Consider the following 27594-nt stretch of genomic DNA (forward strand, 5'->3'; position numbering starts at 1 on the left):
GCATTAAGGTCAAGAGGAGCGATGCAATTTTCTTAAGGTGGAATTTGCCTTGCACTTTCATTGAAGTAGCGGGCCACCGAGACAAATTTTCAGCTTTCAAAACGGCAACAAATGTCATTTTAAGAACTTGGGAGGGCAAGGCTTATTTTAAATTGTAAAAAAAAAAAACGTGCAGGAATGATACGTGACAGGAACGGTTCCTTTACACATTGTGATGGATCTGAAACCCGTAGGTCAACATCCTTAAGAAAACGTGCAGGGATGATACTAAACAGGTACGGTTCGTTTGTATATTGTGATGGATCTAAAACCCGTAGGTCAACATCTTCAATAGTCCTGCAGCTATATTTCATGTCTGGACTCTGGAGTGGATACCGCTCGAGTTTCGGGAATTTTTGATCATTGCTTATAAGGGCACGTCTACTCACCTGATATAAAGGACACTATTTTGAGGGCATTTTAGAAAGCGGTAGAGGCACCAATGGACATTTATTGTTAGACCGTCGATTAATTTCAGCCTTATAAACAAGTAATGCAAAAAATGAGAATGCATATTAACTCAGTCAGAGAAAACACTACAATATGTATTATAACATAGATCTAAGAAAAACAAAGGTACAGATCTAAATCATACCTGAAGAAGAATAAAGATAGAGTGATTCAGAATTGACCATGACAATATAGATGATGTCACATTAAGTGCACAGATAAATCATATAAATCATCTCAGACCCCCAAATATTCTCACCAAGATCTCAGATGAGAACACATAGTCTCAATTAGATCAAATATTGAAATGCACAAAATCTCGCTAAGATCTAAGATGAGATCAGATCAAAGCATGCCATGATTATTAATTAATTTATTTATTGAGATTTTAATTAGTTATTTAAGAAGAGTTCATAAAGATTAACTCTATGCTATGATCACAGCACTGTGTCTGACGGGACTTGGTCCAAACCTTTGTGATCAAAGCTGCCTAAAGTTGTGGTATGGTTTATTTCCATCCTCATATTCCTTCTTTCGTTATTTTGAGTGAGATCCAGATAAAGTCTTTATACACAAAGCAATTTATATTATAGGTAAAATATAGAAAGTATCAAAATACGTGGTAGTGTTCGTTTACAAAAGTATTCTATGGCGACAAAATTAAAGCTCCTACGGTTCCAACTAAAAGTCACACAAATATGGAATACCTAAAGGACACTCCAATTGTACTCTCACTAATACTCCTAGAAGGGACATTGTATGTCTTTTACTCATATTCGTATGTTGCTCTTTTGAAGGGGAAAAATTTCAAGAAATTTTCTTGAAATATGACTTAAGATGATTGGTTATCTATTTACAGGTCCAAGGATTAATCTGAATAATAACAATGACGTGTTTCGTTTTCCATTGATAAAGTTCGAAGTTATTTTTGGGTTGTTATTCTGCATCTGTGTGAAAGTTTTCTCTCAACTAGTGCTACTATCTAACAACAACAACATGGAGTCTCTTTGTCATCCTGTAGTTCGTCACAACAACGTCACTCCATTCGAAACACAACATCCGGTTTGGCAAGTGCATGTATTTTGTTTGATGGCATAAAGGTCAATATAGATCGTTTCTGGTTGTGACCGTTTCATGGAATAGATTGGAGACAATGCCTTTACAAGATTGTCGATATGCGTAACAACACGCTGACAACTATTATTTTACCATCTTGCATCACGTTATACCATTCCGGTGATGTACTGCCTATACTGTTTAATAGCATCCAGCTGCAGGCATGATATCTCCCAATAGATACAGCGGAATTTCCCTCAGTTCCTTCTCTCGTCAAATTACTTTCAAATAAGGGGGCGTAACCATCATATTTTTAAGGTGGGGTATTAATGGATGGGTGGCCCCTCCCCCTTTGAGAAATGCAAAATGGTGCTATATTTTGCAAGTTTTGAATTTTTGGATTGTTGTGTAATAATTTGCCTGCCAGTGGGGGATTAGCCGCTGATGTTGAACTGAATCCCCCTCCCCCACCCCTCCCCCTCACAGAGGTATACGTGGAGTGCTCCCCCTGACGGTGTATGGTAGTGATGAAAGTCGCTATACCACCTTGCACACGTGATAACTCAAAAAGTACGGTAAAACTTGGCTGAACTTTATTCTTGGTATGTAGCGCCCCCTTTTACTCAGTGCACGATTTCTTTGAAACTTGGTGGAGGTTAAGGTCATTTAAGGTCAACACAGATCAAACTCTTAATACCTTGCAAACCTGATAAATCAAAATGTAAAGCTTTAATTCAACTTCATATTTGGTATTTAGATCCATATTGAGGTATATTATCCAATATATATTATCAATTTTAAAGAGCACAAAAGTCCTTATGTTCTTTGTTATGATGAAAGGTCATTAGAGGTCAACATAATTCATTGGCTGATAATCTTGTAAACACAAAAACTCCTAAAGAACTAAGTATGAATGTACCCTTGATGGTTGATGTTTAGGTCCGAATTATTGCAAAAACTCCATATTAATTGATCAGTGGTTGTAAGTAACGGTCAACATTTCACTGAAAGTCTTGAATTTAGTGTATATACTGTTGAATGTTTAGAAACTCTAATCTACTTCGCTTTCTGTTTTTCACATACTTTTATGATTGCTTCGTGATACTCGTTGTTCTTAGAATAGAAGTTTTGTGGTGATGATTGGACCAAGCGAGTGACCTTTCATGATCCCATGTCACAATATTAATAACACGAACAAAAGTTACTATGAGACACCCTGACGAGTGTTTCCATCCAGCGACGTTAACGGTCGAAATATTAATGTGACTTCACTATATTCAACCTTTTGTCGCCCGGACACTGTCTAATTATAGAACATATCACCAAATAGTAAGTGAGAAACTTCATAAATGTTGACCATCCTTTACTTATTTTGTCAAACAGAATTTGACTATTCAGACCATGATGGAGTACATACTTCTAAAATGTTAATAATAATCATAATAATAATACTTAAACTCTCTGATGAAAACTTATCAACATGAATTAAAAGCTGAGTATTTCGAACAGGACATCATTATGCAGAAAGAATTGAAAAGGATTAAAAACGAAGAATGGAAACCTTTGCAGACGTTGAAGAGATTTTTGGAAACCAATATCAAAGTTATAGCGACTCTGTAAAAAAAAACCTGTTAAGTCTTACTTAGATCCAGTAATTTCTCAACAACTATTTTTAAAGAAAAAAAAGTAATTAACAGCATAATTCAAACAATTGAGCCACGCTGTGCTTTTCCTGAAAAAAACAAACAACCAAAACATTACTTCCGGAAAAAGGATTTAGGAAGTTTGTATAACTGTCGTGAATTCTCAGTTGCTATGTGATTAAGGATATGAGTGTTGGCAGGAATTTTGTTTGGTTGAGTGGAAGCTATCAACCAATTATTCCACGACGTCTTCTGTTAGCAAATGGTATCCAGCCAGCAGAGTGAAGGGTTTATTTCACTCAAAGATTCTCCGACGAAGAGTGACTGTTTCTTTATACTCATATCTGTCAAACTCAGTTTAGTAGAACAAATTGCTGGATATGGGAACTGTTGTGTTTTCTAAACGAGAATAGTCAATTTTCAGTGGTTAAGTGAATCTCATGCCGTTAATTACTACAACTGTGTGGTTAAACAGTTACATAGAGTGACCATCTAAGACAGTGGTCGGATTAACATATTCTTACACTAGTGAATTATTCCGGCTGGATTTAACAGAACACTTAAGCTGCAAACATTTCTGCGTCTTTTTGGATCAATATATGTGTATATACATATAACGCGGCAGAGGAATATAGCCGTTCATATTTTTCTCACGCAACATATTCCGACGTTTGTTGAACTGTTACCAATTTACAAATAGTCTGAAGGGTTGATACCTTGAACTTGTTTTAAAGACAATACATTACCTGTGATACGTCTTTATATGTTTAATATACGTTAACGACACGTTTTAAGTCAACGATATAATTAGTCTGGGACATAAATCTCAGTGTATATCTTTTTCAAATTTTAATAACCGATCGTATGGAATAAGTTTTATACTCAGATTTTGGTCTACTTTTTTGGAAGTATTTCTTACCGTCTGGAGTGATTTTGGCAGGATAGAAAGATGACCTCTAAGCTAGAATGGATGGTTTTCCTCTTAATGACAAACTTCATTTACCAATCTTGTAAGTATGACTTAATTCATATTGTCATCTTGTCATAACAAATATCATCCTCTTTCCTATAACATTCAAACGATTCATGAAACTACTTTGTGACGTTTCCGGTCATTAAAGCCGTATGCAACACGTATAGCAATATGCTACACTTAAAGTAGAATGCTGCACTCAAAGCAGTATGTTATACTTAAAGTAGAATGCTATGCTTCAAGCAGTATGCACCACGTATAGCAGTATGCTTTACTTAAAGTAGAATGCTACACTCAAAGCAGAATGCTACACTTAAATCAGTAAGCAACACGTATAGCAGTATGCTACATTTAAAGTAGAATGCTATGCTTCAAGCAGTATGCACCACGTATAGCAGTATGCTACACTTAAAGTAGAATGCTACACTCAAAGCAGAATGCTACACTTAAATCAGTAAGCAACACGTATAGCAGTATGCTACACTTAAAAACGAATGCTATACTTCAAGCAGTATGCAACACGTATAGCAATATGCTACACTTAAAGTAGAATGCTATGCTTCAAGCAGTATGCAACACGTATAGCAATATGCTACACTTAAAGTAGAATGCTATGCTTCAAGCAGTATGCAACACGTATAGCAATATGCTACACTTAAAGTAGAATGCTATGCTTCAAGCAGTATGCAACACGTATAGCAATATGCTACACTTAAAGTAGAATGCTATGCTTCAAGCAGTATGCAACACGTATAGCAATATGCTACACTTAAAGTAGAATGCTGCACTCATAACAGTTTGCTATACTTAAAGTAGAATGCTATACTTGAAGCAGTATGCTATACTTAAAGTAGAATGCTGCACTCATAGCAGTATGATATTCTTAAAGTAGAATGCTATACTTGAAGCAGTATGCAACACGAATAGCAGTATGCTACACTTAAAGTATAATGCTGCACTCAAAGCAGTATGTTATACTTAAAGTAGAATGCTATACTTGAAGCAAACAACTGGCAATTAAAAAAATCGTATTAAACTAAACCAAGCATTAAATTGTATTATTACAAAAGTCCATCAAATTCACAACATGCAGTAGACTAAAGATTTGAGTACAAACTAAGGGCATCAGTATACGGCGATGCCTCTCGGGGCAGCTCAGCCGGGGCATCGAGGATCGTGCTCCCCTTTCACGTATTTATATACAACAACAAAACTCAAAAGAGTTCTCTTTGATCAAAACTCACTTTTCCAGTTTTGTAATTATAATGTACCCTTCGTTTGAAATTATTCAAATACTGGAATTTGTGCTACAGAAAGTACAGCATATTTTGAGGTGATTTTTTGTTTTATTCCTCAAAACCAACGTCACATGTCACATATCCTCTCGTTGTTTGTGCCCTCTCCCCGAGAATGAAGTCGTTTAGTCCACCTATCCTGATGCCTGGTCATAGAATATAAGTACAAAGCTTCGAATATGAGTACTTTATGAGTACATGAAATTTGTTTTGTTCTCTGATTATACGAGTACAAAATCCCGAGTAACGGGTACGGAAAATGAACTCGAGTACCCGAACGGACTCGAATACTACAATATAGCCATGAAGGAACGTTTAAAATTAAGGTTCGCAAAAAAAGAAATATAGCAATACTATACGCAGTTTATATTTGTGCGATAAAATAATTCAGTGTTGACCATTCTATTTCTCCGTTATTGACTTCTACTCTTTGTCAGCCAATACACTTTAATTATGTAGCAAGCAACTAAGGATTCTCAACGATTTCCTGCCGTGCAGGCACTTGTCTATAATATTGTTTTTCATACAAAAATACTGATTTTTTTTTGTTCGCTTGTGTACGTATCCTCACTATTTGCAATAAAAACCAAACCAAGCTATAGGATATATCTGTTCCATTCGAGGTTAGTGCGAAATAGTGAAATCATGCTAAACCTATACGTATAACAAAATTCAGAACGCATAGGTGGTGCTTGTATATTGTGATTATTGTACTTGTATATTATGATTATTGTGCTTGTAAATTGTGTTTATTGTGCTTGTATACTGTGATTATTGTACGTGTTAATTGTGATTATTGTGCTGTATATTCTGATTAATGTGCTTGTAAATTGTGATTATTGTGCTTCTAAATTGTGATTATTGTGCTTGTATATTCTGATCAATGTGCTTGTATATTGTGATTATTATGCTTGTATACTGTGATTTTTGTGCTTGTAAATTATGATTTTTGTGCTTGTATATTCTGATTATTGTGCTTGTATATTGTGATATTGTGCTTGAAAATTGCGATTATTGTGCATGTATATTGTGGTTATTGTGCTTGTATATTGTGATTATTGTGCTTGTATATTGTGATTATTGAGCTTGTGTATTGTGATTATTGTGCTTGTATATTGTGATTATTGTGCTTGTAAATTGTGATTATTTGTGCTTGTATATTGTGAATATTGTGCTTGTATATTGTGATTATTGTGCTTGTATATTGTGATTTTTGTGCTTGTATGTTGTGATTATTATGCGTGTATATTGTGCTTGTATATTTTCGGCAGCACATTAGCTGGATTTGGTTTCCCATTTTCTGATGAAATATATTTCCTTAGGTATTCAGCAACAATAAAGTACCGTACCTAGACCATACTATAGGGTTTTACTCAAACTAATGTGTAGAACTAAAACACGAAAGCCAACATTGCCAATACTGATATACTTTAGCCTATATCGTTTAACTTCGCGTTGTGGACCAATACCTAAATGAAAACGTTTCAAGACTGATAAAATTATCCGCTTAAATTATTAGAAATAGTTTCTTCGGGGGAAAGGTAGCAAATCCATCGGATACCTCTACCTACACCTCATCTACGTCATTGATTAGCCTACCTGTATTTGTTGGTATGTATCTCTTACTGTCTCACATACTCGCCAATGTTGTGACATAGAAACAGAATCTACAAAGTGGAATTGACAGAAATTAATTGTGTTCATGTTACTATAAAGTGCTGTAGATAGCAAAGGTATGCCTAGCATACAAATACATATAGCCTAACCTACAAGTACATAGCTAAGCCTACAAATGCATATAGCCTAACCTACAAATATATAGCCTATCATATAAAACAAATATCTTAGCCTATAGATTGCATATAAGATTCGAGACTGAATTTGTTACCGTTGACTAATAAAGGAGTAAAAGCCTTTTGGCTAAGATCATGTGTAGTATGTTCTGTACTGGTACAAGGTACACATTACCAACGTTTAACCAAGATCATGTGCAGTATCTATTCTCATTGGGAGGGTCTACTACTTCTTTATCACTTAGCGTTTCTCTGTCATCACCGTGGTTACAGCCTCATTGTTACCTGACTGCAGGGATTGAGTGTCCATCAGTTGATCAGTGTTTCGTGGCCAGGCTCTATATTGGGTGACTTTTCTTAAACGTACTGTGGCTTCTAACCTGTTCATTGACTAAATCGATAATGATTCAGTTAACTTCATACCGTCTTTTCTACAACGAATATATGGCCAGAATAATCGACTTTATTTCTCTCCCCGTCCATGCAGCGGCGACCACTGTTAACGAACGAAGGACCCAGTGGCAACAAGGAGGAGTTATTAGCTCTTCGGGCTATCGCAGACACAGTACTACCTACACACAACGAACATCACATATATCTTATTCCACACGGTTTCAATACCCTGGTGCAGCAGGGTTTCCCGTTTTCAGGGATGAAACAAGGGCCACAATTCGATTCCCTCAAAACCTTGGAGAGAGCGAGATGGGTGATATCGGAGGTGAGGAACAGAAGCCTACAGTAAATGAAAAACAAAGTGCATGACTACGCCTATAAACGCATTGCTCATATACACTCCAAAACAAAGTGCATGACTTCAGCTATATAAACGCATTGCTCATATACACTCCAAAACAAAGTGCATGACTTCAGCTATATAAACGCATTGCTCATATACACTCCAAAACAAAGTGCATGACTTCAGCTATAAACGCATTGCTCATATACACTCCAAAACAAAGTGCATGACTTCAGCTATATAAACGCATTGTTCATATACACTCCAAAACAAAGTGCATGACTTCAGCTATATAAACGCATTGCTCATATACACTCATTGTAACATTGTACGCCCTTTATGCGTCCTCTCTGTACCGATTCTACCGGAAGCATTTACTAACTTCTGCTCGAGATACGGAGTGCATGTCCTTTGGTGGAGCTTGTCCATATATATCATGCAAGTATTCCAAGACTGTTATATCGTGTTACCAATAAGCGCTACTGCAGACTCAGAATCAACAAAGGTCATCGTTATAGTCCCAAACTATATGCTAAAAAGACAAATTCTGGTCACCCATATTGGACAACAAGAAAACGTTTTAACGTCACTTCAAAGCATATCACCTCCTTTTGGCATTTTATTGATCATAATTTAACATTCCGAAAATTGTCTGAATAATTGCAGTGTCACGTTTTCCAGAAGCGATTGACAACTTTAAATTAGGTAACTTGGGCCATTGCAAACCTTCAACAAACAGGCCTAGATTAACCTATTAAAGAATGGTCTCTAAGTATAGAACAACTCCCTGATATATACGCCATTCTCAACAGGTCGGGCCCAGTATACAACTACCCCAGCCACTCTTTTAAAATCATAAAATAAATTCTATGTAAATTCATCGCTGTATAGGCCTATATGATTTTTCTGTCTTCTGTTGGTCGGAATCTCTGACCTGATCCACCAATACACATTTTTGTTAAGAAATATATTAATAAACTAAGAAAACAATAAACTTCATCCCATATCCCCTAACCGCCAATTTGACCCTGGACCCCGAACCTGCACAGCACGCTAACCCTCAACCTTTCTCACAAAGCCTGACTCCCCGCCCCTATTTCCCTATAAATGTTATCTCCCTGTTCATATATCAGAACTATGATTACAGGGCGAACCCAGGATTTACAAATGGATGGGGTGTGGTACTGAGGTTGTTGGAACCGAATTCGATGTAATAGGGTCTGAAGGTCCCTGCCAAAGAAAGAGAAATTTTAGTCGTCAATGATGCATTTTGCGGATCATTTTGGCTACAAATTAGGACTATATGTCGTTAGGTCTACATCCAGGCTTGTACTCATCATCGTAATTCATGGATTGCAAACAGGATGGGGGAGGGGGGGGGGGGTATACCTCGAACCCTTGTTCCACGATTCCAATTTCCAGTCAAAGCAGTATTTTGCATGCGTAAGTTGGTCAACAATGCCACAACTGAAGAAAAAGAAAGAAAACAACATTGATCGAATTTTATTGACGTCATTGTATTTGCTGAAAACATGACCTGTCAAGCTCACGATCCACGTTGTCATGGAAATGTTAGCAGCCAATACCTTTAATACATCCATGCTTATACAGGCAAAGAAGAGATCCAGTTAACTTTGATAAAAACCAAGTTTCTTTACCCGATGAAACTTATAAGCTAAGACTATCCCCATTTCTGTCACTTTAAACTAGATACAGTTATAGGTTAAACAGGTAATGAGTAGACACTGTTTTCGTGGAACTGATTGTTTTGTTATTCGGTGGTTGCATGTATCATTAGGGTGTATTTGTTTTATATTCCATATAGCGATGAGAATGTAATAGAACCCTATTGTTTATAATTAAACATAATGACATGGGCTGAGCGTTGTATCTTGTCAACTCAAGTTTCGTTGAATGTTTGTAGGTTGTATAGAGGCTAGCATGTCATGGATAGGGTCATAGCTCGAACAATTCGAAGCTACGCCCAGACACACCATTGTCAGTTCTTATCGTCATGTAATTCTATAGGTCGACTTTCCGTAAACTATGGCGCAAAAATGTTTCAGTGGGTCGCGGGATTATTCGAGACGTCGAGAAAATGTATCTAGCGACTGCAATCTATTCATTTTTTTTTTGTAATGTCAAAGTTCATAGATTTCACTGTTAAACACGGAAGGGTGGTATAAGATATTGCATGTATACGAAGAGTGTAAAGAGGGAGCCGGTGTGATAATTGTCCATGCACGGAGCCACCCAATGAGGTCAATTAATAACATCTATATTATAACAAATTTATGACATAACTATTGACTAGAGGATACCAGTACTAGATAACACATATCTCCAAATTATCGGGTCAGAATTCAATACATGATAAATATGTAATTCTAATATAGGTATTTTTTGTTGGTGGTGGTCATGGTAACGGTGACGGTGTTTGCTGTGTGTTGGTTGTGGGTCGCAATGGCGATAACGGTGGCAATGGTGCTGGTTATGTTGATCATTATGAATTTGCCGGCCATTGTCATAACAATGATGATGGTGTTTGTGGTAATTTGTGGTGGTGGCACTGGCAGTGGTGGATGTGGTGCACGTGGTGGTGACTCTATCCATGACAATGTTGGTGGTGAGGATGATCATGATAAATGTGCCTGCTATTGTCATGATAATAATGATGGTGTTGGTTGTGTTTGGGAGTGGTGGTGTTATCGGTGGATGTGATAGTGACGATATCAGTGACAAGGTTGGTGGTAAATATGATCAAGAGCAATTTAACAGCTATTGTCAAGATGATGATGATGATGATGATGATGATGATGATGATGATGATGATGATGATGATGATGATGATGATGATGATGATGATGATGATGATGATGATGATGATGATGATGATGATGATGATGATGATGATGATGATGATGATGATGATGATGATGATTTTATTTTTTCCTATAATTAATAGTATTCCATTGACGAGTTTACGGCAGAGGACGATGATGATGATGATGATGATGATGATGATGATGATGATGATGATGATGATGATGATGATGATGATGATGATGATGATGATGATGATGATGATGATTTTATTTGTTCCTATAATTGATAGTATTCCGTTGACGAGTTTACGGCAGAGGACGATGATGATGATGATGATGATGATAATGATGATGATGATGATGATGATGATGATGATGATGATGATGATGATGATGATGATGGTGGTGGTGGTGATGATGATGGTGGTGGTGGTGGTGGTGGTGGTGGTGGTGGTGGTGGTGGTGGTGGTGGTGGCGATGGTGGTAGCACCGTCGCGGTGATAACGGTGGCAATGTTGATGGTGTATTTGATCATGACAAGTTTACCTGTTACTGTGAAACGTTATTTAGTCATGTAAAGTTAGTCCATCACCTCATATATTTCGTAATCGTAATATTAGCACATCTTGTCATATTCGTTAGTTCATCGTCATGTATATTGTTAGGTAGCCTATGCAATTTATATAAGCTAAACAGTAAATGTAACTTACGTATACGAAAACACAAAAAAACAAAAGGGAAAAGTTTCGACCTAATTCGATGAATACAATGGAGGCAAAAACAAATGCTATGTAGTCTCCATTTAATGATACAAGCCATGGTAAACTTGTTACCTTGACAACTGGTGTGGCACCGAACTAACTTTCCACAGGGAAATGCTCGAATTTAAACCCTTTTCACGCAATTTGCGGTTTACATAATCACCAATTCCATAGACTTTGTAACATGTATACTTCCCTTAACTACAGTGATTAACCTTATTTGTGGCGATTCATGAATGAAAGCTCTGCAATTTGTATTTACGGGACCGTTACTATGGTAAGATCAATTTGTTCGTCAGGTTAAATCTAAACACCAATGTTGAGTAACTTAAAGCAGCTGGTTACGTTGATATAAACATCTTCCACCTAAATATTTGTACGAAGATATCTCCGCCAATAATTGTCATTGTATACGTATAGGAGTTCTGCCCAAGGACAACGGGAGCAGAAGGGGTGGGTGGGTACGTGTCTTCCCACAATTGTGTGACCTTCTGTTGAATAATTAAGAAGAGCCGTGATCAAGACTTCAATATATGAACATTAAAGAGCGCGTGCGACTGAACTTCGAGTCAGTCATGCAGGGAAATATAATACTGACTTTCATGAAATTGCATAGCTTATCTAATGCAGCGTTTAAGTGGCATTGAAATAGAAATACCCCCCTCACCTTTTGTAAATTGAACAATAACTGGGATAAAGTCTACTAAGCATAACCTTATTAACTTCATTTCTGAGCAAAATCATGTCTCTTTATAACATAATTATTATATAACCCAGTCATATTGCTAAGCCTATATGCATTTATTCTTAGGCAGGTTTTATGACATTGTATCCTTACGTTGTATAGACAGCCAGCCCACTAACAACATCATATTATAATACCAACCGTTGCTATATGCCTGTGAAAGAATTAACCGCCCACTGTGAAGTCCACACTAACCGTGGCAATCAAAATGGGAAAGGGATTAACCGTAACAGTAAATGTCATCTTTTGACGATAACAACCTGTAAAATATTCTACACAGGTTGACAGGAAGAGCCTCCTTGACTCGGAAATCATCGTCGGCCATTAGCGATGACGAATAAGTCATGTGACGGTATATGGTAGCCCATAAAAGACAATGTTTTAGAGATGTCAAGTTCCGATTACTTATTCAAAAATATAGTTGGTCTAGACAAGTTTCTTTCCAAATAATGGATTTTGTTCTTAATTTGGTTCATGTGATACAGAAAATAAATTATTGAAATAAATTTGTTTGTGAGATCAAATTTGCAAAGTCAAATGGAATAATTAATTAGCCGTTGATGGATATTCATACAGAGATTGCCTAAATCTGTCCGGTAGTAACTTCACCACATATAATACTATTCTTGTAACCGTAACACGTTATCTTACAACAGGAAAGTGAATTCATTTTCTAAACTTTTAATTTTATTGTTTTCATTATAAACCATGTTAATTTATTTCCGCAAGATTTCTCGCATCAATATGAATGTAAGCAATAAACTTATCAAGATAACCACACAAACATGATTCATGATTTTAAATGCCATGCGAGTGAGGGGTTGGGGAGAGGGCTGAGGATATTATTATGAAATGTCATGCTGGTGAGAGGGGGGGGAGACGGGATGAGGATATTGTCAAGGAATGCCATGCGGGTGAGGGGGTTGGGGAGGGGTGAGGATATTGTCAACAAAGAGGATTTTGTCCGAAAAAGTGGAAACTTGTATTTCCAAATTGCTCGAATATGCTTCCGGTCTATATGATAGAGATAACTGCAAATGAACAACTTCACCAAGTAGCTAAGTTTGATTCCATTTCGGAGGTTTGGGACTTGAGTACTGAGTGAAAGTATTTCTATATCAGGCTAAGTGTTCCTCCACGATGTTTATTTGTAACAATTGAATGTAATATATTGAAGTTCTTAACATGACATAATGATGTCGTTGGTTTAAATTTAAATACTGTTAGCTTTCTACCTTGACGATAAGAATAAAACACGCAAATAGAAATGTTGCATATCCTAGAGGCTCTGTGACATCACTATGACGTCACAGATATACAAAATGAGAGCAACAGACACGAATTATAAACTGCGATACCTCCCAAAACGAAACAAGATTTGCTGAGGCTATTTGGGAGAGTTATTCATCAGAAATACCTCTACCATACACGGTAAAGATGATCCTTGGATTTGTGTCTACTTGAATGATATACTTATCAGTGAAGATATATTAACCAAAATTAATTCACAAACCCTGCGTTAGAACCACTTTCAACTTCTATATTTTCTGTGTCCAACTTTACATCAACCCCTTTTAACTTTTAATTTGTCTTCACTATATTTTATTTCAGCACAAGAAGAAATAATGGAAACTCTGAAAAACTGTAGTAGACCTCCGCAAATAGAGGGCGTCGCTCAGTTTATCCAGATTGGTGAAAAATGGATAGAACTGAACGAAACAGATCAAGAAAGTTTCGAAGTTGGGACTACCGTTTCGTTCCAGTGTCAAAGCCCGGGATTGGAGGTACTTGAAGGAATGCCCGAAAATACTTGTTCATCTGGTGGTCAATGGCCCGAAGTGCCTACCTCTTGTCGTGAGTATAACTTACTATTGTCAAAATAATATTAATAATAATAATAATAAAATAAAAAAAATAAAAAACACAAAATGACGTGTTTGTCTAACGACCACAGGTCGAAATCAGAAGAAGGTAGTCATTTTAACGCTGAGTTTGAGATGGGGAGGAGGATCGCAATTTCTTATCAATTGAATTGACGTGTATACTTTGTAAACACATTTACAATTACTCTGTATACCGATACATTGATAAGTTACTATAGACAGCTACAAGTCAACGAGCAGAGGTCAATCTAAAGACTAGGGAAGGTTCTATGATTAAAAAGTTTAAAATAGAGGGCGTGGCCATGGAGACATTGATGTCGACGCACATATGGAAAGGTGGAGGGGTTGGTTAGGCCCTCCTACATCGTATAATATAAGTTTAAAATGTTGAACGAGCAATGGTATATTTTAAGTCCATAATAAATAAATCTGGGTTATTTAGTCAAACGACGTTGACACACAAGGTTTTACTTACGACTATGCTTTTCTATGGCGGGAGTAAAAGGGGTGTACATTCCTCAGCCCCTGGATTAGAGGCAGATGGCAGCGGGAGAATGGTGTAAGGTACAGCGCAAGGACGGGCGGGTTGAAGGGTGACGATGCAGAAATGATTATGAACAAGAAATGGTTAACAGTTGTTATGTACATAAGATTCAAGATCAATCAGGCAAGCTCTCCGCATTCATGTAGCACGTCAGTTTAACCAGAAAGCAGTTTTAGCAATATTTTCAATATTTTCGCCTCATATAATGTAATATTATAATCTCATATATTTTTTATTTTGTCTGCATTTAGTTGGAGTTGAAGAAAAACTCACCATCACGCCAAACTTACCTCTCAAAGTACAACACGATGGATCTATAACAGTTTTTCTACCTCCTGACCGCAACGTCACAATCACGTGTCAGTTGAGGAGACCTAGAGAACCCGACCTATTGTTCAAGCACATCCAACAAGAGGAAGGGAGGGCTGTAGCTTTTCCAGTGAGAGGTGATTCCATCCACCCTGAAAAATACTTGACTTTGTCACCCGCCAATGAAAGTGATTCCGGAGAATTCGTCTGTACTGATATGGACCGAACTAATAGTCATCCATTAACCATTCAGTTCGAAAGTAAGACAAACCTCGTAGCAATTCAACCAATTCTGGTTATATTATTATTTCTCATTGTTGAAAGTGAATGGAGTACCAAATTGTGAATATTCATTAATTTAAACTGGCTGTCAGGTAAGTCGATCACAATTTGTGGTTAAGAAAATAAAATAGCTCCGATAAAAAGCTGTTTTTAGTTATCTATTTTATTATTTGTTAATTGTTTTAGTTACTCATGCAAATGTTTGGACTTTTACGTATCAACTAAAGGATGATATTAATCAGAAATTTAAGTATAAAATTTCATAGATCGTCCAAACTAGTGATTTAACTTCTGTGTCACTGTTGTTTTCTGACTAAGAACGCTTTCGGTCATCTGAGACTCGTGAAATTCAACTCCTCAGACGTAACACAAAACTAGATAGGAAAACATAAGAAAATTCATAACCTAAAATAAAATGTTTGTAATACAAATATTTCAAGGATACAGGTTATTGTATTTAATCCACTGCTATTCTGTTGCTTATAGAAAGTCAAAGAAATATGTTTGATTGAGTTTATTGGAATTAATAAAACAATGAATGTAAATTTACATTTCGATCTGCACTGCGCAGCCGACGTTAATATAATTTTTATATCCTTAAAGGAACACTCCGCAAAATTTAGCATATTTAGAATCTGAATATCACAAAACCTCCAAATTCCTATAGAAACATATTCATTTTATCTTTTACCCCCATTGGAATATAATCAATATAGACAAAGCATTTGTCATGACTTAGCCTATGCAACTACTAAACAAAGTGATGGTATATATATAGGTCATCAGCCGCAGCCTGTCATTTCTTAAATGGCAATACAAGGACTTAATCCATTTATTTTCAAGAAATTTTCTGTTTTTTTAGGCTTTGAGGTTAAGACGTTTCCGTCATTTCGATATAATGATTAACACGTTGTGTTCAAAGGAAACCGCAAATTTACCCAGATGGTGTTTTTTTAATAATTTAGGTGATTAACAAAATGGCTACCGGTTGTCTGTTATATTCGGTCTATGGTCAAAACCTTCATCTTGTATCTAGTCATGGTTTCCGTCGGTCATATATCTGTAGGTGGGTGTACTTTCTCTTCAGCTAATGAACCCTGTATCCAAGGTATACAGACCAAGTAGCAGATCCTTGGTGTAACGAGCTTCTAGATGAACTAGGCCTACTTATCTGATTGATCAAAAATGAAATTCCGACCGTATGTAAAGCTCTTTTCCTCCCTAACTGCCTAATATTACTGTTCATATAAAAAATGGTTTCGCTTGCTCTACAGTTCCATGTCAGTCGTGATTGGAACAAATTCGGTACTTTGCCAATCAACTTAAATGCAATCAATTATTGTTTCTTCCTTGAGAGGGGATCAGTCTACACGCCTCTTCAGGAGCCTGATAATCCATAAAGCAAACATGGACCAGTTTGATTACATGTTATTGTAATAGTAAATTCATGTCAAGTACCGTCAATGAAAATTTATTTAATAAAAGTTGAGAAACTATAGACCTATATGAAATAGGTATACGCAACTGGCACCCCATTGCACTAAAACCAAGCATGTAGCAGACCATTTTAGTAATGAATATCTCCCACCCTAACCCTGACACCACCCCCCCCCCCCCCCTGTCGTTCTTTTTCTCTGAAACATAGACGGAACCGTCACCCACTTTTAATTTTCTTGTTTAATTTCTTGTTTACAGATCTACTTGTTGAAGGCTGTCCAGTCAATGTAACGAAGCAAACCGATCAAGGCATGAATGATACAGAGGTTCGTTGGGATCTTCCCATATTTCACGCTGACGTTATTGCTGAAATTACCGCGAACTTCAACTCGGGCGATCGCTTTCAAATTGGTGTATATACGGTCAATATCACTGCTGCAACAGGCAGCGGTACATTTGATGTATGCACATTCCATGTGAATATTGTCGGTAAGATCTTTTGCTTTCTATGTTTTTGTTTTAGTCAAAGGAATATTCTGCTATTTTTCTTACAATATGTGTTTCGTTTGCTGTTTATTATACGAAATCGGGACCAGTAACATACTCTACGTACATTAACTGATTTTAGTAACAGAGCATGCGCAGACTAGCTCGCCAAGATTGACTTCGTACATGATCAGGAACTGTCAAGTTGAAAGAAAGGGCAATACGTCAACCCACAATGCATTGTAACAAGAAAAAGAAGTAAGAAAACAAAAACAATAGATTACTGTGACGATAAGTTCATTGACCGTGTTAATATTAAGACAAATTTCCATCATCCTCTGTGAACTAAAAACGTTGTTATTTTCCTTTTTATCTTCGTGACAGACATTCAACATCCTTTTATCCTTGACAAGTTTGTAATGTACAGTAAACATGTTATTTGAGGTCATAAAAGTCTTGTATATTGAGTGTTGTGCTATAACCTGTTGAGGAACTGTGTGCCAGACTAAGAATAACCGTTTCGGCTTAAATTGACCAGCCTGAGACGTTTCTACAAAATCGAATAATAGTAAGAATCATTATTTTAAAAGTGGTATCGAAATACAACGCTTTCTTCATTCCAACTTTACTGAAACCCTTGAAGTGCTTTGGTGAGAATTTATCCACAATAGTTATATTACTCCAATGACATCTATTCCCTCCATACCCCCCCCCCCCACCCCTGCAATTACTCTTCTTTTATTAACTCTGATCGTATACAAGTAAAGAACACCATTGGTCTTCCATATTTTGATGTTTAGCTGGGTTGCCACGCGCCTACCGCAATTGCACATTTTACCAGCGTCTCGGTGGTTTATGGTCGGCCGGTGCAGAAGTAACTGACTGCGGTTTACCGAGGAACAACGTTACTCTTCAGGAACTGAAAGACGTAAGTTCATCACAGCGACATCCTGTGTAGGACTGTAACTTTGGTGTGATGAGGGGGAGGAGGAGTGGGGGGCGGATGATGATGATGATGGTGATGATGATGATGATGATGATGATGATGATGATGATGATGATGATGATGATGATGATGATGATGATGATGATGATGATGATGATGATGATGATGATGATGATGATGATGATGATGATTTTATTTGTTCCTATAATTGATAGTATTCCGTTGACGAGTTTACGGCAGAGGACGATGATGATGATGATGATGATGATGATGATGATGATGATGATGATGATGATGATGATGATGATGATGATGATGATGATGATGATGATGATGATGATGATGATGATGATGATGATGATGATGATGATGATGATGATGATGATGATGATGATGATGATGATGATTTTATTTTTTCCTATTATTAATAGTATCCCGTTGACGAGTTTACGGCAGAGGACGTGGCGCTGTCACTAAGTGACATAGTGAGCAGACTAAATGTGACACGTCTCGACGACACTGACGTCATTCTGATAGCAGATATTATTGACGAGATTGTAGAGACTAGAGTTCCCTCCCAGAATGTGAGTATTACTTCAGCATTATAGTCTGCCTCTCTCTTCCATATGGTTTCCTTCTCTGCTATTTTGTTCCATTACATCCTGCAAAATTCAATTTTCTCTTGTATTTTGCAGATTTTAGAGTCAATTTTGGCGACCGTAGAAATGGTTTATCTAACAGAAAATGAAATATCAATCGCCGGTGAGAAAAGTCAAGTATCAACAAGAATCACCCTTGCATTAGAACAGCAGGTTACTACATTAAGTAAATCTGGGATGGAACTCACCATTGAGACTGAGAGTATAGTGGTAAGGACGGCTACCGTTGAGAATTCTAGCGCCTCCATTGGGAAAACAGCCTTTGAGATTAAACCCGTACATCACTCTGCTTCGATGCCAGGCAGTTCAGCAGGAATACCTACCGTGAAGCTCCCACTGGAAGAGATACATAGGACCGTGAATGCTAGCTTGAGTGAGCCCACTTAAATTTATGTCACCGATAGGCCTATATTTAGCTGTAGCAGGTGGGAGGGGGGAGGGGGGGGGGGGCTTCGAAGGGGAGTAGAATATGTGACTTTCATTGAGAGGGAAAAACCACAAAGTTACTTCGAACAATCTGAAAAATGGATACCCTTTGGATTGCATGCTACAAATTCCATTCTTAGAATGAATACCATTTTTGTACATTACTTGAGTTGTTTTTTCACCCTATCGTTCATGTTTCATGTTTCTGTCCTATTGTTTCTGTTGTTTATGTTGTCTAGGCTGGTTGCCCTAAGTTGTAAGTATTATCTGCAAAGAATAATATTCTAGCAATTTCCATAGCTACTGCAGAGAAACAATAATAGTTCAACGTAATAATCACGTGATTGTGGTTCTGGACTACATCACAGCATGTCTTTGGTTTCGTGTAAGCACATCTGTTATGTTAGCCGTTATGTTATAATTAGTAGATGTGTGTGTGTGTGTGTGTGTATATGTTTTGTATTTGATAAGAGATGTACCAATGGCACTGTACTGTCATTCGAGGAAAAACAACATTTAAAGAAGAATTTCCCTTTCTTTCTTTCATTTGTGAAGCTGATCCAATCGAAGCTCTCCATCTTGGATTCATTTATTACGAAAACCCAGTTCTATTCGTACAAGCGGAAATAGGTGCACGTTCACGCAATCCTTTGCTCAAAGGGAACGTTACTGGAGGGATCATATCGGCTTCCGTAGGTGATCTGACCATTCAAGGCCTCCGTCAATCGGTTGAGATAGTTTTTCCTTTGGTAAGTAGATTTTACTTCACTTGTGTTTAAGCTTCCAAGTTCCCACGTCAACCTCTTGTCTTTTATAAAAGTACGGGCAATCAGTGAGTTATCAGCGATTGTCAACCAAGCGATCATCTAATCTTTAAGTTTATGAAACATGATCGATATATCATATGATCAATGTCCATTAAAGAAACAAGATCTTTGCTTCTCTGCAGTTATATATAACTTAACTTTAAAACATGACTTGGTATATATTTATAGGGATTAAGATATATAAGTTAACCGATTAATTGACGATTCGTAAATTTATTAATTTATTTAATTCATTTCTTATAATTTGATTTACAGAATTCCAGCGAAAACCTGTCTAGCTTACCCGCTCAATGTGTTTTCTGGGATTTCAACTTAGGAGCTAATGGCGGAGGCTGGTCCAATAAAGGTTGCTGGTTGGTCGAACAGACAAATGAATTCATCGTTTGTCATAGCGACCATTTGACTCACTTTGCTGTTCTTATGGTAACTATATGCTATATATATATATATATTGTTTACTTCAGTAATCCCTTGCAAGTGATTGCTTACCTAAATTGGTGTAAATTTTCTGCATCTTTAGGTGAAAGCCAAACTCTCATAGCATTTTGTATGACGAGATGTGGTTATTTCAAATGTTCTGATATTCTGGGAGTACTTCCGGTATCAGCAGGATGTATGATGTCATCCTGCAGGTGATTGACCTGAAAGTCTCTTGTTCTTCTGTCAAAGATATGAATCATCTATCCACATAAGAAAGCATGAATCTATACAAGATCAATTTACTGCCATGTTTTTGTTATGTACTATGATGAAAACAGCAAACAGTACAAATTTGAAATATTTAGGGTTTTCTTCCTCAAATCAAAGTCGATATGTCCCACTGCCCTTAGCAGTTTATGACCCCCCCCCCCTTCCCCACCCCTCGTAGATGTCATTATCGCGTATTTCACAATATACATAAATCCTATATCGTTGCATATTCACATCTTCACAAGTTAATGTTATTCCAACTTAATCTAGTATGCGACAGTTTTTTAAACTGTCCAATGTTGTGTGATTTTTCACTAATTATTTTATATTTCCATTTCCAGGATTTCACCGGACATGGAGGAGAATCAGCAGCTTTGGACATTTTAACTAAAATTGGATGTGTCCTCTCCATAGCGGGATTGTTAATCACAGTAATAACCTTTGTAGCCTTTAGGTGAGGAACAAGCTAGAAACTAACCGATTGACAAGAAAACAGAATATCAGTTGATAAATCTATCATGAGATGTAAACAAACTGTTGTTCTATAATAACTACTTTCGAATTTGTGTGTAAGGTTGTTAAATGTGATTTTCAAACTGAAAATCTTTAAAGTACATTTAACTTCCAACAATATTTTGCACCGGACTACTTGTCGGTTTTATCTATACACTCACATTGAAACTCATCATAACTATCTTCTTCTTCTGTTTCTCTTTCTCTCTTCAGAACATTACGTAATAGTCGGCACAGACAAATCTTGATTAATCACTGTATATCCCTACTTTTACTCTACATCGTATTTCTCGCCGGCATTGATTCGAATATTAGTTTCGTTTGCATGGCGTCCGCCATTTTGTTACACTACTTCATGCTGACGACCATGTTCTGGATGGCGGTGGAAGCACATAACATGTATATGTACCTCGTGAAGGTATTCCAAAGAGACGTACGTCGATTTATTCTCAAAGCTTCGATTTTAGCTTGGGGTGAGTAGTAATATCTTTAGCCACGTTACTAATGATATGCTGATGTACACACAGTTATAACAATTCATTGTTTGTGCTTTGCGCAGTTCAGGAGCATTCCTCCCATTTTGGAGGCATGCCCACCACCTCCCCCCGCCCCCAGTCCTTACCCTTTACCGCCTTAGCGAATGTTGTTTATCTTAAATAATGTTCTGTCTCAATAAAACACATCTTCTGTCAGTTGCAATACCAGATATCATATGAAAACGCGATTTGAATTATTAGATATCTAAATACGAATCTCGCTTGTCATTTCTTCTATACAGCCAACTCCTTTTGGTTTCGATTTTCATATAGTTGAAGGAGTACATGATAACCGTTAACTTTGGTCTTGAAGCAGAGAGCTGTGATGCTAATAAATATATTAATAACAAAATTATGATTCCTCACAATTTGAACCCAATTATTTACATATAAAAGCAAATAAAATAATCTCACATAGTATGAATACACGACTTTTGTTTTCTGTAAAGTTGACAGACCAGTTTACGTACGTTTAAGAGTCAACCCAATTCATAGAATTCTCCCAAATACGGCAGAGTCAGGAATGACGTAATAAAAACGAATAATTCAATATTCATCCATGACATGACATGCTTGCTTCAAGTCCCCTTAACGTCCCTATATATGATGTCATAAAACATTTTTAAAACTATTTTCCTTCGTTTCATTTTCAATACAGGAGTTCCACTTTTGATAACAACAGCCTCTGTTTTGTCATCCTATGAACAGTATAAAAGTGAAGAATAGTGAGTATTTTGTTACGCATAATTAATGTACTTTGCGGTATAAGAAGGACTAATAGCAGGTTGTTTGATCAAAATGAAGGTATATGTGTGTAACTCTCTAACGAACATATATGAACTTGTTACTCTCGCAATATTTCAGAACTCAACATTCTACATTAACTTGTTTGTTTTCGTAATTTCGTAGGGTTTAAAATAGCAAAAAAGAAAACCGACAAGGAAATTATAAACAATGAAAAAGTGAAAAGAAATTTCGGTTCGAACTTCATGCGTATAGGTCTTTGTACGGTCCCTCAACTCACTGGTTAGAAATTCCTGCGTATAGGTATTATTAATTAATCGCCAAGTTACTTTCATGTGATTAACAAATCGGTGAGGGTATTTTACTTTGAGCAATTCATTATGTTATGGTAGGAAATATTCTCTAGATTTCAAAGCAGATAGATTAACTGAGCTATTCTCCTCATTCATCCCATGTTTACGAAACTGATACATAAGCCTGATAAATTATCTTTTTTTTTCGCATTCATATATTGACAGCTGTTTTCCGAATCCTGGTATCAACCTATACCTCTCTCTTCTGCTACCGATTTGCCTTGTCATGGTTCATAACTTCGTCATCTTCTCCATGGTCGTCTGCCGTCTGGTTTTTACTGACGTGGCGGGTAAAGCTGTTACACGATCTCGAAAGCAGCAATTGGTTACTAGGCTACAAAATGCAATGTGTATGTCGGTATTGATGGGACTTTCATGGTCTTTGGGGTTTCTTGTTGTGGCACATCCAACTTTCATATTTCAGCTTCTCTTCTGTATTGTCAACTCTCTCCAAGGTAAATTTATCATTGTTAAAGTTTTTCAATGGCACAAACTCTAGACTTGCAATTTCATACTCCAAGAAAATGGGGGACAAATGAATGCTAGTTGTGTTTTATAGCCTTTTCACGTTACAAGATGTTCAACGCCTAAATATGCTAAATCTGTTGGAGGCTGCTTTAACAGCGATGAGGATAACGTTAGCTCCTAAGTGTAGGCCTAGATGTTAACGTTCATTCATTCTATGTTTCTGTGTATTGATTCTCAAAACTCAAATATGTTCTTTTAACTTCATAATCGACCTAAAATCGATAATCAATCAATATGTATGTATGTATGTATGTATGTATGTATATGTGATCTTCCCGCAAGCAGGAACTCGCGAAAGAAGCCATGGAGGCTTGTAGACTCGCAAGCTGACCGAAGCCAATCTCTCGGCACACATCCATTTAACGTCCATGTCAGGAAGTTGTTATTGAACAACACCCTTGCCAGACGACACACATTGCTGTCGGCGGGGAATCGAACCGGGGATCGAACCGGGGAATATCCAACCTTTTATCTCGTTACCATATTTGTTTTCACTTTTCTATAGGTTTGGCAGTATTCATTCTCTTCTGTGTTCGAGTCAGTGACGTAAGGACCGCTTATAAAACCTGTATGCCTTGGTTAGACGTTGAACTCAATATACGTGGACAAAGTTACAAGGTACAAGAGCGATCCATCCACCATAACAGAGGGCTCTATTTGAATGGAGATGATCCACTGTGGTTGGTCAATTCGGATAAGGTTGTAAATGCACTAAGTTGGCCGTCGGATACCCCTGGACTAGAAGGATACATGCATCTACAATTTGAGAGGCAGCTCAGCTCAAACACGGACACAACAAGAGTCTCGTAAAATTTGTTTTCCTTTCAGAGATCAAATTCGAGATTTTCACGAACCTGAAACAGTAACAAATGATGAATTTCTCTTTGAAGGACTTCGGGGTTATGCCCTACGTAACATCAACATGGAAGGCAGTTATTCTTCGACTCTGAGCAGTCACATGTGAATGTGGTAGATGCCAAATGGCGTAGGGTTATAACTTACCCTTCACGTCGGATGTCCATCCAATTTACAGTTTCAGCTCACTCAAAAGTATTTCAAAATTTGGAAGATCAGATGAGAAAACCGTTGATTTCTGTTGGATGTATAAGACCCATTTCATTTTGGTCGGTCAGGACTCAACTCCACGATTTATAACCTGTCATACCAACGCCATATCCACTCTACCATAATCCTGGTCATTGGTGTGTAACTAACAAGGGATGAATAGTGTTCAGAGGACCAAGGAAGTGAATATGAGCGCCAAATAGTAGAACGTTGGTCATTGGTGATGAATAGTGATCAGAGGACCAAGGAAGTGAATATGAGTGCCGATAGTAGAACGCCGGTCATTGTTGTATAACTAACAAGAGATAAATAGTGTTCAGAGGACCAAGGAAGTGAATATGAGCGCCGATAGTAGAACGCCGGTCATTGGTGTATAACTAACAAGAGATGAATAGTGATCAGAGGACCAAGGAAGTGAATTGAATAGTGTTCAGAGGACCAAGGAAGTGAATATGAGCGCCGATAGAAGAACGCCGGTCATTGTTGTATAACTAACAAGAGATGAGTAGTGTTCAGAGGACCAAGGAAGTGCATATGAGCGCCGATAGTAGAACGCCGGTCATTGGTGTATAACTTACATGAGATGAATAGTGTTCAGAGGACCAAGGAAGTGAATATGAGCGCCGATAGTAGAACGTTGGTCATTGGTGTATAACTAACAAGAGATGAATAGTGTTCAGAGGACCAAGGAAGTGAATATGAGCGCCGATAGTAGAACGCTGGTCATTGGTGATGAATAGTGATCAGAGGACCAAGGAAGTGAATATGAGCGCCGATAGTAGAACGCTGGTCATTGTTGTATAACTAATAAGAGATGAATAGTGTTCAGAGGACCAAGGAAGTGAATATCAGCGCCGATAGTAGAACGCTGGTCATTGGTGATGAATAGTGATCAGAGGACCAAGGAAGTGAATATCAGCGCCGATAGTAGAACACAGGTTGATAATCAGTGTCGCGATTTCAATCATTAGATTAGCTTCGCAGAGCGCATGATCTCTGTGAACCCCTTGTACGCACACAACATATACAGCGATGCCCTCATGATTGGATATTCTGAACTGTGGAAGGATTGACGTCATTCCTCCTTTGGTGGGCGACACAAAGGATTAAGCAGCTGATCAGTTACCACCTGTTCTTAAGTTATATATTATTTTTCATTTTGTTAATCTCTTGATTGTTATTGAAATGAATCATGTAAATGTCTCTTATATCTCACTGAGGTGAAGTGGAGAAAATAAACTGAAACTGCTACAAACTGAGTGCGTTTGAAGGTTGTGCAGCAATCAGATGCATTATTTATATCAATCTGTTTTGCGCTTTCCAATTTTATAAGCCGTTTATATCCAAACATGCATACAGGTGAAGTCCAGGACTGGCGGCGGAAGAATGTTCAACATAAGAGGAAGGAGGTGCACAAAAGCCGAAAGGCAGTGGGACAAGTGTTTACTCTGATTTGAAGTTCTGCAAAAACACCCCAAAATGTCCGGCCAAAATTCATCCTTTGTGCATTCTTTACCACAAAATCCAGTCTTTTAATGTTATCCCAAAAAATAGGAGTTTCCATTACATTTTTATGTAATTTTCAATAAAACGGTATAATTGCAGCTCTTAGCCATACATGCAAAGACTTATCATCTCTTGCTTGTTTTACGGGCAAACAGATGTACTACATTCCTTTCAGGATGTCGTTTCGAGCAAGTTCTCGCAGTGAGCTAAACACCTTGGCGATTATGCGACAAGCCTCAATGACCTTAGACTGACCTTAGAGTGACCTTAGAGTGACCTTAGAGGGGTAACTCGCGTTTCGGAGTTGAATGTGTGACATTCTGAGACTTTGAGTATAGCTTCCGCATTATGAACTACTTGGAAATCTTCCAGAAACGGTAATGAGAACACTAAAAAAACTAATGAGAATAAAATAATCTATAAACCTCTCGTAGAATCAGATTGAGATGGGAAGCAGAAACTGAAGATGCATGTTCTCGTTTTCAGTTGAATTTACTCTTAATTTGAATTATTTTCTGTATTGTTGATTTTGTAGAGGAAGAATAAATCATGTGTTCTATACTCATATCTTTATTTTTATTTTTCGGTATTGTCTGAGTGTACCTCGCGCTACATCCCCATTTAGTCTACAAGAGTATACCCATATCTGAAGAACCGAGACAAAACAGGACAATGGATTAAATCATTTTTAACATTAAATTCATTTCTTAATGCCATTGTAACTGACTGAGAGGATGACTTTGAGAGCATTAATTTATGTTTTGTTGTAGGCTGCTTTCAATCTTGTGTAATGAGCTATTTAATTGCTATGGTTCATCAATTCAAGTGACTCGACTATGTAGTTTAAGTACTGTACAGACCGTTTAGTCAGTTAATCAGATGCAACACAAAACGCAATCGTAAAACAACGTAAGACTTTAATGGCTTCAAAAGACGTGTTTACGATGCCTTAAAAGTGTATCCGGGACAAATGCTCTACTGTCTATGTGAAGTTCAAAGAGAATAAGTTGGTTATAAAGAGTTGATAAAACAATGGATTACCGTTAATAATTAATCCTGCACCGAGGAGCTGACGTCATCATCTATTGAGGCTTAAAGGAGCATTCCAGAAATTGAGCATAAAAGTTGAATAACTTGAAAACAGAATGCTGTAGAAACGTTAGTAGTACTCATTTGTGTTTGTTTGACAATAAAAAAGTAAGACTAAAGTTCTGCCCAAAGTAATCTTTTAGATTCGTTTTTCTCTGTTTAAACGTATTATGCTTGTACTTATGTATAGTATTAAGTAATAGATGCCCACGTAGAATGATATATAGTATATACTAATTCTATAGCAGTTTGTTATCAGTTAATTTAATTTAATTCATTTATGTCTATGACTAACGCATTATGCTTGTACTTATGTATAGTATTAAGTAATAGATGCCCACGTAGAATGATATATAGTATATACTAATTCTATAGCAGTTTGTTATCAGTTAATTTAATTTAATTCATTTATGTCTATGACTAACGCATTATGCTTGTACTTATGTATAGTATTA

General features: G+C 37.1%; 1 protein-coding gene across 3 annotated transcripts; it reads left to right on the forward strand.

Moving 5' to 3' along the window:
* Nucleotides 1–3373: 3373 nt before the first annotated feature.
* LOC139984258 (uncharacterized) lies at nt 3374–26611 on the forward strand. Of its 3 annotated transcripts, XR_011798991.1 has the most exons (16): nt 3374–4198; nt 7737–7967; nt 13928–14170; nt 14995–15312; nt 17030–17260; nt 18058–18185; nt 18635–18787; nt 18899–19235; nt 19844–20037; nt 20371–20538; nt 21147–21259; nt 21532–21791; nt 22513–22579; nt 23117–23406; nt 23985–25020; nt 25483–26611. XR_011798991.1 is itself a non-coding variant. In XM_071998090.1 (15 exons), the coding sequence occupies exons 1-15, from the start codon at nt 4138–4140 to the stop codon at nt 24287–24289; spliced, it is 3099 nt and encodes a 1032-aa protein (XP_071854191.1). In that variant the 5' UTR covers nt 3374–4137; the 3' UTR covers nt 24290–26611. The 3 variants fall into 3 exon arrangements, 2 of the variants coding, with proteins under 2 accessions (XP_071854191.1, XP_071854192.1); XM_071998090.1 differs by having other exon boundaries at nt 23985–26611; XM_071998091.1 differs by lacking the exon at nt 7737–7967 and having other exon boundaries at nt 3375–4198; nt 23985–26611.
* Nucleotides 26612–27594: the final 983 nt, after the last annotated feature.

This window comes from Apostichopus japonicus, chromosome 17 (assembly GCF_037975245.1).
Source record: "Apostichopus japonicus isolate 1M-3 chromosome 17, ASM3797524v1, whole genome shotgun sequence".
Taxonomy (NCBI): Eukaryota; Metazoa; Echinodermata; class Holothuroidea; order Aspidochirotida; family Stichopodidae; genus Apostichopus; species Apostichopus japonicus.

Bases quoted from the DNA above. Each gene is read 5' to 3' on its own strand.
- LOC139984258 (XM_071998090.1), top strand. From the start codon at position 4,138: ATGACCTCTAAGCTAGAATGGATGGTTTTCCTCTTAATGACAAACTTC. The intron at 14,171-14,994 runs GTGAGTATAACT...GTCTGCATTTAG, and splicing joins CGAAGTGCCTACCTCTTGTC to TTGGAGTTGAAGAAAAACTC. The intron at 20,539-21,146 runs GTAACTATATGC...TTCCATTTCCAG, and splicing joins CTCACTTTGCTGTTCTTATG to GATTTCACCGGACATGGAGG.